Below are 17,766 nucleotides of genomic sequence, written 5' to 3' on the forward strand. Positions count from 1 at the left end.
GTACTGGCGCAGCCCCGAGTCTGAAAGATTGTAATTTTCTTTTATGGTGTCTGGCAGGATTTGCAACAGATATTAATGGGAACATAAATAGCGCATGGAAGGTATTGAACAAAACTGTTTAATGCAAGGAGGTTGTACCGGAGGAAAATCTATATGTAGTTTGGATTGATTCATACCTCGGACACAGCCACCCCCTAAAGGAGTTCCCAATTCCTGCGTGCTCCCTCCTTTGATTGGCAAACCCTGTAATTAAAACAGATTAGAGCTGTCGGGGTTACTGTTTTAAAGGCGCTTATTTTTTTTTTTTTTCCCCCCTCCCTGACCAAGTGGCGGTGGCTGAGCCGAGTTCAAGGTGTGGAAAAGGTGTGCGGGCAAGTGTACAATTTAACGATACGCATACATAATAAAACTTCTAATCAAATTATATCTCCCCGTCCCTATATACACCGAGAGATCTACGATAATTGCGGCCGGGGGAAGAGGATAAACTCTTTAAACGGCGCGCGGGCGCCCGGGTGGAGTTAATAAAAAGAAAGAAAACAAATAAAGCCAAGAGAAAAAGGGAGGAAAAAAGCCGTGGCCCCCCAGCCCCTGCCCCGGGGGGGGCGCATCCCGCCCCCGCCCCGCCGGGTCCCTCGGGCGCGGAGCCCGGCGGCCGCCGCTCGCCTCGCCCCGGCCGGTCCCGGCCCCGGCGGCGGCTCTCAGGGTCCCCACCGGCCCCGGTGCCGCCTGTCAGGGTCCCCACCGGCCCCGTGATGGATCGCCGCAAACTTTTTTTTGGCGGCGCTGAAATGTTGAAGAGCGAGGGGGGAGCCGCCCGCGCGCATGTGCGAAGGTGTCCGGACTGACAATGCTGGAGAGATAGCGAGCGGGGATCGAGAGAAAGGGAGAGGGTGCGGGAGAGGGAGAGAGACACAGGGAGAGGGGGAGCGAAAAAAAGGAGGAAAAGCTCCGGGAGGCAGAAAAAAAAAAAAGCCCCCCCCACCCCACCCAAGGCCACGCCAGCATCGGCCGCGGGACCCGCAGCATGCGATCCAAGGGCAGGGCGAGGAAGCTGCCCGCAAGTAGGTGCAATACCCCTTTCTCTCGGCTTTCCCCCCCCTCCCTCTCTGCCGTGTCGCTCAGACACAGCGCGGAGCTCGCAGGCGACCTGCGGCATCTCCCCCCCCCCCACACCCCCCTCCAACTCCGTCCCCGGGCATCGCCCCCCGCTCCCCGCCGGCCCGGGGGCTGCGGGAGGTGGGGATGGAGTTGAGGAAAAGTTCAGTGGAAGTTGCTGCTGCCGGGGGCTGGAGCGTGTGTGTGTGTGTGTGTGTGTGACGGGGGGGATGCCGGGGAAGCAGGGGATGCGAGCGGCTCCGGGCCCTATAGCGGGCGCTGTCGGCTGCCGCGGGGCCGGGGGGGGCTGTGCGAGGCTGTGCGGGCGGCTGGGGGCGCGGAGGGGCAGGTAGCCGCCGCCGAGCTACCGGGGATCCCCCCTCCTAGCGAACCCCGGCTCGTGTGTGTGTCCCCCTCCCCTCGCCCCATTGCCGCCCCCCAAGCCTCGCGGAGCCGGGATGCCCCGAGCCGGGGGGGATGGGGGGGGGGGCAGAGCGGAGCGGGAGACACCCGCGAAAAGTCGGTGTAAATGTTGTAATTTCAGGCGCTTTTCCAGCACTTTTTATCCAGTTTGGCTGCCCGAAGGTCTCTGTTCCGCGAGGCGAGGGCTGGGCCGTCCACACGCAAATCCCGACTTATTTAATTATTTGTCTTACGCTCACCCCATCTGTTTCTCCTTTATGATTAGGGATCTTTGCTTTTACGCTGCAGCGCTGGGGCTTTTCCCCCCATTTCTTTCTTTTTTTTTTTTTATATTTATTTAATTTTTTTTTTTAAAGAGGGAATCAACAACGACACTTCTCTCTCGCGTCCTATTTTAAAAGCAGCTGATGTCTTTATTTTCTCTGACACATCTGGGCAAGTTTCATTTGATATCCGTGGCGATGGCAACTCGCATTCCCGAGCGAAAGGAAAAACGGGCAGGCGAGAGAAAGAAAAAAAAAAAAGTCAGATGAAATGTTGCATAAGTTGCGTGACGTAAAAAGCAGATGCTTATTTACTCTTTATTTGTGAAAGGGGGGGGAATAAAGGAGGGTGGAAAAGGGGAAGCGAAATATCTCTCCGGATCATCATCAGCTTTTCCGTGAACCTTAACAATCCCAGCAGCAACCTGCGTTTGAGTCGGTGGTTTGAAAGTGGAAAATGCGGCGTCCCCAATTTGAAAACAAACGTGTTGTTAAATCTTCAGGTTGCCAGTCCTACTTTGGAGCTAATTATGAAAAAACCCTCCCGTCCCCGACCGAATCCGTCAGGTTTCCTTGCTTTTCTCTTGCTTTTCTCGCTGCGGAGAGATGCAGGGCTGCTCCTGCTCCTACATCTATTCTACTCCTGCTCCTATTCTACTCCTGCTCCGAGGGTGAGATCCGACCGTCTGCAAAGTTTCTGCTCTGGGCTGAGCATCTTGGCTGTGGCTGCAGCACCAACAGCAACACTTCCCCCCCCCCCACCCCCTAACAGATGCGTTGCATTAAATAATCCTTCGGTTACAACCCGCTCATAGAGGAAAAATCATATTAAAAAAGCTGGGAATAATTTTTTGATCTCTGTTTCGAAAGGCTTTCCTCCCCTTGGAGTTTCATGGCAAGAGGAAGGAGGGTCGGAGGCGATCCCTGTGCTTACAGCCGTTCGATGGGGAAAGTTTTGAGCTTTTCAGCTTTTTCAAGCTAGGTAGGGAATAAAAAATATTTTGTAGCCTTCACCTTTTTACTTGGAAAACCATATAGATCGGGATCAAGCGCACTTATTTTATTGTATGATTTTTACCGCTTTGTGCGTGAAATAAAAATCGTCCCGATTGTGCGATTGTCGCTAATACCCGAGAAAGCTTTTCCCTCTAATTAAGGGAGAACACCCGAAGCGCGCATTTCCTCGATCTCAGTGCAAAATTGCTAAAAAAAATTACATGCATATATAATTTTAAGCCTTCGCATCCCACTCCAAAAAAAAAAAAAAAAGAAAAAAAAGAAAAGAAAGAATAGGGAATAGCTAGTGATTTTTCTCTTAAAACAGGGGAAGGGACAACGGCAAAGGCTGCCCCGCTGCACCTGCCCGAGCATCCCGAGCATCCCGAGCATCCCGGGTACCGGGGCGGCCGCTCGCGTGGCTCTGGGGAATCCGTATCCCCGAATAACCCCCGGGGCAGCCCCGGCCCCCCGGCAGCTCATAAAGAGGCAGAAGGTGATGGGATCAGGGGAACACACGTGAATAAGGAGGCACTTGTTACTTTTACACTTTATCACCACTTTTTTTTACAGGCAATTTAGCGCGGCCGAGGTAGATCCAGATCCCTCTAACCGCCTGAGATAGTAAAATAACACTTTCCTAAGTTTCAGCAGGTTTTCCTGCGCCTGTAATTTGCCTCGGTCTAGTACTTAAAAGGCTTGATTGAAAAGCAGAGCCGGCAAGTTTATTTGCCCGTTTAAGACTCTGTCCGGGAATTTGTTTTCGAGCCGGGAGGCGGCTGCGGTGTCCGGGCTGCTCCGGGGCCGCCGCTCGGACCCCGCCGAGGCTCCGGGGGGAGCGGGGCCGGGCTGGGCCGAGCCTTTAGATGCCGGGCACATCTGCACCCGGCGCTTCATTAACCCTTTTCAGCGCGGGGAGCCGGCCCGTGCCTCTCCCCTCCCTCTTTCTGTCTTTTTCTTTCCTCCTCTCCCACTTTCCCCACTCCTCTTTCTTCCTCTCTCTCTCTCCTTCTCTCTCTCTCCTTCTCTCTCTCTCCTTCTCTCTCTCCTTCTCTCTCTCTCCTTCTCTCTCTCTCCTTCTCTCTCTCTCCTTCTCTCTCTCTCCTTCTCTCTCTCTCCTTCTCTCTCTCTCCTTCTCTCTCTCTCCTTCTCTCTCTCTCCTTCTCTCTCTCTCCTTCTCTCTCTCTCCTTCTCTCTCTCCTTCTCTCTCTCTCCTTCTCTCTCCTTCTCTCTCTCTCCTTCTCTCTCTCTCCTTCTCTCTCTCTCCTTCTCTCTCTCTCCTTCTCTCTCTCTCCTTCTCTCTCTCTCCTTCTCTCTCTCTCCTTCTCTCTCTCTCCTTCTCTCTCTCTCCTTCTCTCTCTCTCCTTCTCTCTCTCTCCTTCTCTCTCTCTCCTTCTCTCTCTCTCCTTCTCTCTCTCTCCTTCTCTCTCTCTCCTTCTCTCTCTCTCCTTCTCTCTCTCTCCTTCTCTCTCTCTCCTTCTCTCTCTCTCCTCTCTCTCTCCTTCTCTCTCTCTCCTTCTCTCTCTCTCCTTCTCTCTCTCTCCTTCTCTCTCTCTCCTTCTCTCTCTCTCCTTCTCTCTCTCTTTCTCTCCCTCTCTCCCTTGCTCTCCCTTTATTTCTTTTCCTCCTCTCCTCTCCTCTCCTCTCCTCTCCTCTCCTCTCCTCTCCTCTCCTCTCCTCTCCTCTCCTCTCCTCTCCTCTCCTCTCCTCTCCTCTCCTCTCCTCTCCTCTCCTCTCCTCTCCTCTCCTCTCCTCTCCTCTCCTCTCCTCTCCTCTCCTCTCCTCTCCTCTCCTCTCCTCTCCTCTCCTCTCCTCTCCTCTCCTCTCCTCTCCTCTCCTCTCCTCTCCTCTCCTCTCCTCTCCTCTCCTCTCCTCTCCTCTCCTCTCCTCTCCTCTCCTCTCCTCTCCTCTCCTCTCCTCTCCTCTCCTCTCCTCTCCTCTCCTCTCCTCTCCTCTCCTCTCCTCTCCTCTCCTCTCCTCTCCTCTCCTCTCCTCTCCTCTCCTCTCCTCTCCTCTCCTCTCCTCTCCTCTCCTCTCCTCTCCTCTCCTCTCCTCTCCTCTCCTCTCCTCTCCTCTCCTCTCCTCTCCTCTCCTCTCCTCTCCTCTCCTCTCCTCTCCTCTCCTCTCCTCTCCTCTCCTCTCCTCTCCTCTCCTCTCCTCTCCTCTCCTCTCCTCTCCTCTCCTCTCCTCTCCTCTCCTCTCCTCTCCTCTCCTCTCCTCTCCTCTCCTCTCCTCTCCTCTCCTCTCCTCTCCTCTCCTCTCCTCTCCTCTCCTCTCCTCTCCTCTCCTCTCCTCTCCTCTCCTCTCCTCTCCTCTCCTCTCCTCTCCTCTCCTCTCCTCTCCTCTCCTCTCCTCTCCTCTCCTCTCCTCTCCTCTCCTCTCCTCTCCTCTCCTCTCCTCTCCTCTCCTCTCCTCTCCTCTCCTCTCCTCTCCTCTCCTCTCCTCTCCTCCTTTTTATCCCTTTTACTCTCCTTCCCTCTCTCCCATCACCTCTTAGTTGGGGTCAAGAGTAACCTCTGAATTTGGGGTCACCTTTATGGTGCTGTGGCAGACGATGCCACCCAGGGCTGAGCCCATGACCGAGCTCCGTGATGCCTCCCCACATCAGGCCAGCTGTGGGTTGGGGCAGAGAAAGGACACAAAGGGAGAGGATAGTCCAAAAAGGCAAGCTCGTTATTAATACAGTCTTGCTTGTAAATGAAAAATGTAACCCTTGTTAATTAATGCTGTTTACATGGGGTACAAGAAACTTAAGAAATGTTTCTACAAAGGGGAAGGAACTGTTTACAAAACTCTTTCAAAAGTGTGACATATTGCTGCAGTTCCAGCACTAAAAAGCCAAACACACTTAGACGCCTTTGAAGTTGGCTGGCTGAGGCAACATTATTTGACTGAGATTCAGATATTGCTTGTGGGTATAACTAATGGCTTTTACCTAGTTAGTGGGCTGGGAGGGGCGAGGGCCTGGGCGCCGTGGCCATTGGGTCCCTCTGGAGAGCCGGGGCTGGCTCCCCGCCAGCTCTGTACAATGTCAACATTGAATATTTGAATTCCCAGACTCTATTTAACAACTTTCTAAATAAATAAACTCATTGTGTGTCTGTGTTTAAAATTATTTCACCTCTTTCATGAAAGCTACAGCATCTTATTACACTGGCCTCTCAGGCTGCTTTCCCCCCTTTTCTTTCCAAACAAACACAAATGGAGCTGAGCATGTTTTTGCTGGTTTTTTTTTTTTTTTACTGTCTTGTATCTCCTTGTATCTCTCCCTTTCTCCCCTTCTCACTTTTTGTCCGTCTTCTCATGAAGCACGACTGGAAGCTGCTTGGACATCCCACAACGTCCTTAGTGGGATGGCTCTGTGCACCCTGCTATCTAATCATGACTAAACCCAAAGCCAGGTTCACCAAGTCGGTTAAATATTAATCATTTCTAAAAGGAGGCCCATGTGAGAGCCATAGCTGCGCCAGTGCCCTGTACATACTCAATCATTTTGGCTGCTGTACCATAGGCGGGCTCCAGGGACAGCTTTCATTGTTGTTGCCATAAATGGCTATTAGTGTTCGTATTCACCTAGTCACCTAGTTATTTAAGTGCACAGAAGTGTGTATGTGTCTTACTGTATACGTGTGCTTACCTGCGTGTTATTAACAAACCTTTCTGTTTCTGCCATATACATATATATATGTATAAAATACTTATATATATGTGTGTACATACAGAGAGAAAAGAGGGTAAGCACATTTGATATCTGCAATTGCAATTACTGTATGTTCTGGTTTAGAGAGGGATTGTGCTACGCATCGTCTCCTGGGCTGTTTGCAGCCCGTGCACCTATATCTGTACATCTACACAAGATCTGAAATGTTGTGGATGCATTTAGGGAACACAGAGTTGATGTAAAGGAGCCTTTATATCATCCCCTGGGATGCTTTCCAAACGCGTACTTCTGTGGTGGGAGTATTCATCTAAAAATATTTATTGACTTCACGTGTGTGTAAAGGTGTCTGCACAGAGAAGGTGTTTCTGGCTGTCCTGGGGAGCACAGCTCCCTAATAAAGCTGTCGAAGTTGCTGAAGGTGACAGTGGAATGGATTTTCTGCTAGGACAGGTACATGATGTGGGAGGGTAAAGGAGGGCATCGGTGGTTGCTCCAGCCCGCTGTAGGATGGGTGAAGAAAAGGCAGTGGGGAAGAAGCTGGAGTTTTACAAATCTCAGCTAGTGAAGCCTTGTCCACAGAAATCGCCTTGCTTTGCTGTAAACCACTTTCTAAACAGAGGTGCTTTAACTTTGGATGGGCTTGTTCAGGCACTTATGTTTCCGACAAAGAATTCATGATATCTGTTAATTTAATATTTAACTAGGTTTACTGTCATTTTTTTGAGCAACTCAGTGCTCTTTTGCTGTAACTTAGTACAATCAGTTTTATATCATTTCAGTTTAGTTTGGCAAGGAGTGGCTTCTGAAGAGGAGAAAGAGGTTTAATCACAGATGGCTTTTCAGTACAAGTGCCGAATTATCCAGTAGGCAGAGCTAGAACTGGACAAACGTAGATAAAAACACAGTTTATATTTTAAGTAGTGAAGGTATTTAACCAGTAAAACAATTTACTGAGGGCCGGGTGGATTTCAACATCACTGGAATTCCTTTGTCTTAATTAAAGTTGACTGTTTTCCTAAAAAGATATGAGCTAATCCAAACAGGAATTAATTTAGGGAATTCCTGTAGCCTGTGTTATACAGGGGGGCAGACCAGACCACTCTTCCTGGTTTTATAATCTATGCACCTAGTTAAAAGTGTGCTGCTTCGTATGGAGATCTAGACTCGAGGCTGGCATCGCAGGAATGCACTTAAGAAACTAAATGGCCGTTAAAAAAAAAAATTAGGTTCAGCTCAGACAGCGCAGAACCAAAGTCTGGCTCAAAGTCTTTTCCATCAGTGCTGCTGCTCACCTGTACTGCAGGTGCCCACAGGGCTGTTCTGGGCTAGGGATTGCCCTGTCCCTGCGCTTAAGGGCAAAGGCAAAGGTGTGTTTTGCAAAGATATGGAGGAGGAATAGGGTGTATGTGCTAGGATGAGGATATAGAGTCACTGAGGCATGATTAGTGCCCTGCGATGGCTTTCCAGTGGGTTCCTGCCATGTTAATGTGCAATTGGTCATTGCCGCAGTTCTTAACACCCAGACCAGGAATTAGACAGGACCAATAAGCATCAGAAAGTACTTCCAGGACCTCTTTGCTGCAGGGGCTGCTGGAGGGAGGTGTTTGTTGGCAGATGAACTCAGCTGATGAAATGGGGAAGGGGTCGGGTGTAAAAATCAAAAGCTAGGGAGAAGTGGATGTTGTTATGCCCAGGACCCTGTCTCTTTACATTGCCATTTTAAATAAAAAAAAAAATTAAAATGCTCAGGGTATAAAGTAACCCTGCCTGATCATTCATTGACTTTATGTTCCCTCCCTTTTGTTTGCGTTTCCAGGCTATCGTGAGGCATTGCCTTCTCCAGTGCTGCTGGAAGGAAAGGCAGCCACAGAGCTGTGTGGGAGGAGGGAAACAAGCTGCAATGAATATTGTATTTGGTGCTAAATACGTAACAAAGAGAAAGAAATGTGAGCTAATCCAGCAATAGGAGCTGGGAAGTGAAATACAATTTGTTTTATTTCAGGATTTAATATTGTGGGCTGTTCCAGCGAAGCATTATCTTTTAAACTGGGATATATGCAACAACATAAAACCCCACTACCTTAAGGGAATGTCAAAGTTTGATCTACAAAATAAAGGAAATTCAAAGTTAAGGCTGAAATGTACCACATGGCCTTCAAGTCCCAGGAACAACAGGAGGCAAGGAAGTAGCTCAAGGTATAGGCTGCACTTTAAAATGAGTCCAGTAACCACCAAGCTGCCAGCACTCGTTGCAGATACAGAGCGCGGTTTGAGCTGGGATTTGTATTGACTAGAGAGAGGCTGGCTCAACAAGATCCATGATGATCTGAGTACTTTTGGAAATCTTGGCTAATCTGTGATGAGCATGTGAGTTTTATGGTGGAAGGGTTGCAGTCCTGGGCTTGATTTATACAATAAAAATGCTCTTTCCCCTTCGGTACTGACAACTTTTGTTTAGAAAATCTTAGAGTGGAGCGAAGTTTTGGTTCTGAAAAGAGATATACCCGAGTTACAGCTTTATTCCTTTTCTGAAAAATTGCTTATATGTCTGCATGGGTGCACTACTCCTTAGCCCTGCTTAAACTCTAAACTAAATTTAAATTGCCTGTAAAATAATCCACAGAATGGAAACTGCCACACAGCCGTAGCTCCTGCTCCCTGACCCAAACCCTTATTCCATTGCAGAGCAGCGCGCTGCTCTGTTTTGTGATTATAGTAAGTTAGAAACCAGAAGAGCAAGACTTCTATGAATAGGTTATTTTTGGCAATTGCACCACCAATTATGTATAAAATTTCAAAAAATATGAGTTCTGCCAGTTTGATCTCTGAGAGGGCTACAGAAAATGAAAGCTTTGAGACTGTTGTAACATCATACTATTTTGTCTATTAGATATCATTAGATTACCAGAATACTGAGACCTTCATATCAGCCAATCTAACAAAAATTTCCCAGGTGGTTTAAGTTAAAAAATTAGCCATAAATGTATTTTGTATAATGCAATTTATTATGGATGTTTATTGTGTGCAGTGGGAAAATGTTTGGTTTCGGATGATCTTACAGTATAACATGTGTCCTACTGAAACTGTTTATACTGCGGCAGCCTGCAAAGGCCCTAGTTTAATTCTGAGATCAGCTGGGCTACACACTCTGAAAGCCACAGGAAGGCAGAGCCCTTCTCCTGGAAAGCCAAAGGAGTGACAGCATCTTGTACAGAACATGTGCACAAAAAATCTTGGCACTGGGGGAAGAGCTGAATGGTAGAGAAAGCAGGAGGATGGTTCAGGGCAAAGTTCTTTCCTGTAGAAAATGGGATTAAAATGATTCCAGCTCCCAGCAGGCCCTGTTATATGGGGATTGGGGACTCACCTGTGTCCAAGGGATGTTTTGCCTTCTGTATCCTGTGTTTTATCAAACCTTCTCTTATTTCGGCTGGGGTTGGCGAGTGGGGTTCTGGGTGCACATCCACTCATGACTCCAGATGTGTGCACCTCTGGCGGAGAGCAGGGACTAACCTAAGCCTAGGGACCGAGGGGTCGCTGTGATGGCCAAATCCACCTGGCGCTGGGATGCTGCAGGGAGCTGATGGCTTCAGACAAACACTTCTCTCCCGCTCTCCCATTCTTTTGCACAAAGTCCACATGCCGGCAAGGGTGAAATCATTCCTCAGTTTAAAAAACAAGCCCTCCAAACCCTCCCCTCTCCGCAAGCTCCTTCACACATGTATTAACACCAAACTGGCAAAGCCAATGGAAAAGGATTTTGCATTTTGGCAGCAGAGCTGGCTAAGCTCTCGCTGCGGGCCTGATCCCAAACCCACTGGAGCTGAAGGAGCTCATACTGACTTCAACGGGCTTTGGATCGAGCCTAGCCAGCAGGAATCTGCCTCCCTTTGTCCTTGGGGTGGGGTTTATCAGCAGTTTTCTCTCTGCGGTGAGCCCCAACATGCGATGTTGTAACAGATACCTGGATTTACATCAGTGTAAGTGAATTAGGTTGGCCCTATAATCTGGCCTCATTTAAGAGTCATTTTAGCCATTACAATGAAATATGAACGCTGCTGATGGGGGGACTGCGGTGTCTTTGCATGCTTGTTTCCTGCTGTGCCCCATCCCTTCCCTGCGCTGCCCGTCTCTCCTGTGGGTTGAGGACAACTGGGGCTGCGGTGGATGCTTGTGGGGCACAAGAAGGGTTTGGCACCACTGCACTGTGGGCTCTGCCTACCGAGCACTGTGGTTCTCCAAATAACCTGAATTTGTACCTTCTAAACAAATAGCTTTGCTGCTGAAAGTACCTGGTGCCTCCAATAAGCGCTCCGTTTAAACCTCCCGACTTCATCTCAAGCAAACAGAAGGTATGTGAGAGACAAGCACTGACCGCTGGGAAAAAATGACCCCGAAAATGTCTAAAACATGGCTCGAGTCACTGGTGGTGCTCACATTTTTGATTTAAAAAACATTTAACATTTCCAGCATTCGACTGAAATTTTTAACCTTTCCCTCTTGAAAACTCTCTGGAATTTGAACTTGCTGCGGCTGCTTTCTCCCCACATTTTATATGCTTGTACCTTGGTGAGGAATTATGCAATACTTTTTGTGAATTTTAATCTTACTCTATTTGTGGCTCCGTACAAAGGGGAAAAAAGAAACATGTTGTTTGAAAGAATTCTGAAGTGATGTTTCTACTTTACTTTTTTTAGGCTCTTGTATTTTTGGCTGTGGGGACTGGCATAGAGTGTTGGTCTAAGAATACACAACACTGAAAAGCAAAGGGGTATCAGTCGTATCTCAGTTAACAGCACTACTTTATACTCTCGCTGTTTGGCTGTTCCTATATCATGATTATTATAATACAGAGCAAAAATGAAGACTTGTTAATTGCAAAAGGAAAATGGTATTATATATTTGTCCTGATTCTTTCAGTTCATACAGTAAGCAATATCTCAGTAGTTGCTGGCTACCTGTGTAAATGCTATCAAACATTTATGCTCTGCCTGAGTAACTACTGCCGTGGAGTTTGTGGTGTGTGGTGCAATGCAAGGTACCAGATTAACCCAAGGTAACTGAGAAATGAAGAAATGATGCACTAAACCAGTGCAGACAATAAAGATCAGAGAGATCTGAGGGAATAAAAGCGCACAGTGTCTTTAATATCGGTGATCAGGCTCAGAATGAGAGAAAAAGTGAAATTATTTGTACTGAACCAATGTCTCAAGTGAAAACCAAACCAAGACTGAGCCAGAAGGCGTGGCACAGAATAAAACCCAGGTTGGGATGCAGCAAAGCTTCTCAGCTGGTGCTTTCACTGCACATCACGCTGAAGGATCAGCCATGGACCGAACCCAGAAGATTTATTTCCAACCTGACATTATTATTTATTATGACTTGAATTAAAGCGGCGACCGCAGAACCCAGCCAGAAATAGATGCCTGTTGTGCTGAGCTCTGTGCAAACATGGGCAGCCGATGCAGAGTTTAGGATGTAAGAAATGCAGATTAAACTTCAGGCCTGCTGCCCTATGTGTGCAATTACAGCATTGTTGGAGGCAGTAATAAAATCCCAAAGAGAAATGGATGCTTTGAGGAAAATCCATGGAGTCAGGACTGCGGAGTGTGAGGCTTTCCTCTTGCACATGGGTCGATATGCTTCAACTTTAATCCCACCAGACCTCTCCATCTGCCAGCAAATGATTCCTCCTCCTCCCCAGCTCCGTTTTAGACCCTATTATTTTTGGCTGTGTCAGTAACCTTGGGTGACCAAGCCACATTAAACTATGAGTATCCTTGCAGCATCACCCATTGCTTTCAGAGAAAATAGCTCTGAGATCTGCTGGGAAGGAAGAGGGCAATACCGGCAGATAATCCAGCCCTATAAAATCCCCGGGCTGTGGTTCCACCCCGCTTTCCACCCGGACCCTGCAGGAGGGACGTGAGCAGTGTGGCTGGCAAGTGCCAGTAACCAAAAGGTCCCTCAAGCCTATAAGGTTTATTAAGGTTCTTTTTAAGTTTGTGCCAATAAAAAGGGTCCACGTAACCTCTGAGTGAGGCTTCATAAGCTCAGTTTTATGTTCGGATAATTTGGAGCCAAACCATCACGGAGTTCACATAGAGAAATACCCCATGGAGCATCACAAACTGCGAAGAAAATATATTGAGGAAAGAGAGGACTGATAATTTTATGGCTTTCCTTGAAGTTAGGCAGTAAAATGGTCTCTATTTAGGAATTTCCTAACTTCTGATTGCACTTTTTTACCAGTGCAATGGTTTTAGATATGATATTTTGTAAGCAGGAAGAAGTATTAAAAGCCAAGGTGCTACAGCTTTGTGCACAGCACATGGACCTGGTGTTGGAAGCTGTGCCATGCACTCCTGCTTCCCAAAATGTTTGATTTTTGGATCAGACCACTGGGCAGGACACAGCAGCAGTCAACTCTACTGTGAGATCTGTACATTGGGGTTGCCCTTGGAAGGAGGAGTCATTTTAAAGCCAACTGAATAATTTGACCCAGGTCCAGGGATAAACAACATATACTTACTTCTGGAGAGTGAAACATTTCTAATTTGAAATATGTTTGAGAGCCCTGTTTTTTACAGGTGAGGTGATCATCACCATCTCAAAGCTCGTCTTCCAAAACAGAAGCTACTAAAGTCACTTGTTTCTCAGCCTTTTGGTCAAAATATACATGTGTAAATCTAGGTCCAAAATTTCTTTGATGGGATTTACAAGATAAACATATTCAATGTTTGCTTCTCACATGAATAATTATTTTACAGTCAGCATGGTACATCTTTTAAAAATCTATTCTACAATGTGAAACAGTACAATAATTCACACCCACTTCTCTTCGTGAGGTCATTTATAGAAAGAAAATTAAATGTGGCTGGGCATTAGAGGGAGTACAACTGATACATGCAGCAACTCAAAATGTTGTGTGGTTATGGGTATGGGAGAAGATACCATCTTGACCTTGGTGATTAGTTTACCAGACACTAAAACATGGATGTTTCTTCTTCCACTTATAACTGGTCTGAGGACTCAGATATAACCTTAGAAACCCTTTCTGGGGTTTTAAACAGAATTTAGACTTCATCAGTGCTCAGTACTATTTATGCAGCTTGACAGAGAAAAGGGAATGCAGAGACCACCGTGGGAAAGGCAAAAAAGGAGGAGCTAGATTAAAAGGAGTATTTGTCTGATGGCTGTATTCCCTTTTCAATAGGTTGTCCCTCCTGGTGCCACAGAGCAAAGAAAATGAGAAAAATACTTGATTTTTTTTACCCACTTTGTTTGTGAATATGACAGCCAGTAACTATCAAACCTGTCCTTCCAGCCTTCTGTATTTCACTGGAAGGAAAGAGTCAACTAAACCACCTCCTATGCACCCTGACCTCCTGCTTAGTCTCCTGTTTCAGAGGCTCAATCTGAACCCAGGTGCTGGGTTTACTCTTCAGGTCCACATATTTCCTCCGTGTTCCTGCTCTGCACAAATTGCTGTGCTCGGCGGGTAGGTGAAGATCCAGCTGAAGCTTGCGAGGGCTGGAGGGAGCCGTGTTGCTTTAGGCTCCATGCCTGTGGAGTGACATATCAGAAGTAATAAGTCTGAGCCTGAGCTGATGTCTAACAGCATTGGAGCGCGGGCTGGAAGGCTGAACCGCTGCAAAAATGAAAGCAAGGAATTTAACAGCAGTAAAAAAGAGGTTAAGGGGAGAACAAAAAGGAAAGGAAATAAAAGTGATATGAATGGCTAGAAAAACAGCTATGTCCAAATATTAACCTCTGCTGCTGTATTTTGACACTGGACTGAGTTAATGGAAGTACATGGCGAATACACATGAAGCTGGAAGAAGGTACCTAATTTCAGAAATTATCTCGATCATCTCAGTACAGAAAGTATTTTAACAAAAGATATTTTCTGTGTGCTCAAATCTGCCAATAACTTGAAGACATATTCTGCAGGAGGCTAGCAAGAGAAAGTATGTTTTGCTGGTGGGGTTTTCAGCCAAACTCTCTTGCTCTTGGAGTTTCTTATCCCGTTCTTCTTCAAGATACCTTTCCCCTGACTGTCAGAGGAGCAGAAGCAGACAGACCTTTCCCCAGCCGATCAGATGTGGCCTGCCCAGCCATATCTCCTGTCAGCTGCAGGAACCACACAGATAGCGCTGACTCGGAGGGTTTTTTTCCCCTTCACATGCTAAAGTAACAGCCTCAAAGCACATGGAGCTAAACCATGTCGAACTGCTATGAGAGCCGAACCCACTTTGGCTCTGCTGGCTGTTCACCCTGGGATCCATCCAAGGTGGGGAGAATGCAGACACAGGGCAACTTTCGCTTTGTCAAGGTCTTCTCTAGCCTCTAATGCTTAGAAGTTGACAATATTTACAGTTCTTTAAGGATTTTTCTCTCCCTTTTGGATTTCTGGAAGTTCCTAGGGATTACATTCTTCTATGAATGTCATTTGTTTTAGAGCATAAGATCATGGTGAGACAGCCTGGGCTTTAATGTCTGGGAATATCTTTCTAGGCTTGTTTTCATGGGTATATAACAACATTATTTTATCTATCCATCTCTCGTTGCGCTTCCTGATACACAGAATTATCTAGACTACACATCAGTCACTCTTGTATTTTTTAGTCCTTGGTGCCATTATCTGGTTTTAGGACATCTTTCCACTATTACATCTAGACCGATCTTGGTGGCTTTAAAAAAATTATATAAAGTCTTCCGAAGACTCTGTTGAGATGCTCAACACCAGCTGAAGAGAAGCAAAAGGTTAGATTTGAGTTACAGCATTACTAACTTCCTGAGTGTTATAGCATTACTAGTTATAGTAATAGTTATAGCATTACTAACTTCCTGAGCGTTCAAGTGAGGAAAGGATATAAATGGGTGCTTTTTTGAAGAAGAAGGGAAAAAAAAAAAAAGTAATGTGGAAGAACAGGACACATGCGTTTAAAATTACGTGCTAATGAACTGGGACTGCACCCCACCTGATGTTGCCATCTGCAACCTTTAGGTACCCAGGCTGCCCAGCTGATTTCTTCTTGTGTTTACATCAGGATTTATCAGGCTTTCAGAGGCTCATCTGGTACATTGATTCACCTTGCATGCCAGATGAATTGAGATATGACGGGATCTAGGGGTGATGGGAGATACAGGAGTGAAGATCACTCAGTACAAAGAAAAAAGAGAGATTTGTGAAAGTGTGTCTTGCCTCTCCTGAGCTTCCCCTCCAAACAGCTGTGTAGGAACATGCTCACCTGTGCTGCATCATGGTGAAATTGGACCCTCTCTTTTGGGCTTGTTAAGACAAGATAATTAGTGACTGTGAAGGTTGGGTCTATGTTGGGCAGAAGATGTGTTTCCTCCTGTTCAGTGTTTTGCTGTTCATCTTGTAGGACACCATGGAAAACGTTGCTGGTGCCTTACACTCCTCTTCAGAGAGGACTGTGTGTTTGTCGAGATGCTGTTTCAGGTACCACTCAGCTGGTGGTGGGCTGGGGGAGTCATTTGCCTTCTGGGCTTCAGCACAGTGTGAAGCTGCCTCTTTGCTGCCTTGGTTTCCCCTTGTGGTGCCTGTGGTTGAAGCTGGGGCTGTTTCCCTCCCCTGATTGTAATAATGTGCTGTAACAGCAGTCTTACAGTGTCATCTCAGAACTGGTATCAATAAAACACCATTCCTCCTGGGATTTAGGCGGAGCCTACAAAAAATGATCTGATGTTTTCTCGAGAAATGTCTGATTTTCTTTTTTTCTGCAATTTTCACCTATTTAGTCTTATGCTACACAGCGCTGAACTTTTCAGTGTTAATTACAAAATCCCAAAGCAAGAGGAGGAAGTCTTTCCCCCCACACCCTGTGCACTTTTCAGACGATGTTGGAGATAAGCTGAGGGGAATGACAAACTACTGTTTTTTTTTTCCCCACCGCGGTCTCCCCATTCACAGCTAAAATGTTATGGGAATAGGTGTAAGATGCCACGTCTTGTTTTACTTTATGTGACAGCCTTGATGCCCACAGCTCCACTGTTTTCTCTTCTAGCTTCTCGCTCTGCCATATTCTGTGAATTTCCCTCAATGTGCAGAAATACATATAAAAAAAGGAAAATACATAAATTTCTGGCTTGTAGGTCTAGATCGCCATTAGTCAGCAGCAGGAGCCAGTGTGTTTCTTTAGTTTTGCCATACCCTGGTAGGAAATGTACGAGATGGGAGATGGCTTTGAGGACTCTGCCTCTTGAAAGTTCGTGGTGTGCTATGCATGGAGAGAGCTTTGCCTGCTGTATTTGCAGCAGTGGAGGTGATCAAATAGCACCTTCTCACTCTGGTTTTGGTTAATAAGCAAGAAAAGATGTGCTAATCCTGTAAGCATGCCTGATAAAACCAGCAGAATCAGGCTGGGCTGTTCCATAGAAACTTTGCAGACCACGATGGGGGTGAGGTGTGCGTTGGAGGCTCTTGCTGTTGAGGAGCATCCTCTGGAGAGGGTAGGAATTACTGAGAGGGCTTTCCAGCTTCTTGTGCTGGCCACAGTGCCAAGCTGAGGGGGATTTCTCATGTTGGTTCTAGTGTTTCCCGCATGTATGGGAACCACAGGCTTTGCAGAGCCAGCAGCCGGCTCTGGTCGGAGCAATACCAGAAGCAGAAACCTGTTGATCCCTGTAGAGCACGCTAGAACCGCAGCATGGCAGGTGATAACTTCTGGTCCTGGTAATGTGAAGATGACTTTTTTTTTTTCCCCCTGTGTGCTTGAGGAAGGGGACTTGTATGTCTGATGCCCCAGGAGAACAAGTAGGGGATATCAGAGGATGGTGCATGTACGTGGGTGAAAGCGTGTGTCACCGAGGGCTCTAGCAACTCTTGGCTGGCTTATCCAGAGATGGGGCTGCAGCACGTGATGTCCACTTACTGGACTGGTGAAGTCTGTGAAAAACCTGGAAATTAATTTCTGAGGAGTCATTTACCTTTTAAAATTGTAAATCTGTGTTTATCCAGTGCTAACAGACCTAGCATAAATGAGTTCCTGTGCTCTCTGCTGGTTCACTAATGATACTTGTTTAGAAGTGCTTTATGTTAACAGCTATTTGATGGTGCCCATTCCTTTTTCCTAGGTTAATGTTATATAATAAAGTGAACACTTGCCAAAAGCAATAGTAATACGATAAACAAAAAATCCAAATGCTGGGTGAGAAATGTAATGGAGCGAGAGGACTGAACTCTAGTGGGAATTTGGTTTAATCTGAAGGTTAAAAAATGTTATAATTTTGGTTTAAGTAAATTGGCTCTTTAATCCCAGAGGTCTTGCTCTTGTACTTCTTGTGCCTCCAAAGCTC

The 17,766-nt window shown here is 46.7% G+C and overlaps 1 protein-coding gene across 6 annotated transcripts in view; it reads left to right on the top strand.

The window, feature by feature from the left end:
* Positions 1–899: 899 nt before the first annotated feature.
* The window catches only part of MECOM (MDS1 and EVI1 complex locus), a 342,399-nt gene continuing 325,532 nt past the window's right edge, over positions 900–17,766 (top strand). For 4 of the 6 annotated variants that reach the window (XM_069864821.1, XM_069864824.1, XM_069864820.1 and 1 more), the window contains exon 1: positions 901–1,064. In XM_069864821.1, coding sequence (XP_069720922.1) covers positions 1,028–1,064 — 37 coding nt within the window. In that variant the 5' untranslated portion in view covers positions 901–1,027. Of the gene's footprint in view, positions 1,065–17,766 lie in introns of all 6 variants that reach the window. The other 2 variants (XM_069864818.1, XM_069864825.1) reach the window with 2 other exon arrangements.

Source organism: Phaenicophaeus curvirostris, chromosome 10 (genome assembly GCF_032191515.1).
Source record: "Phaenicophaeus curvirostris isolate KB17595 chromosome 10, BPBGC_Pcur_1.0, whole genome shotgun sequence".
Taxonomy (NCBI): Eukaryota; Metazoa; Chordata; class Aves; order Cuculiformes; family Cuculidae; genus Phaenicophaeus; species Phaenicophaeus curvirostris.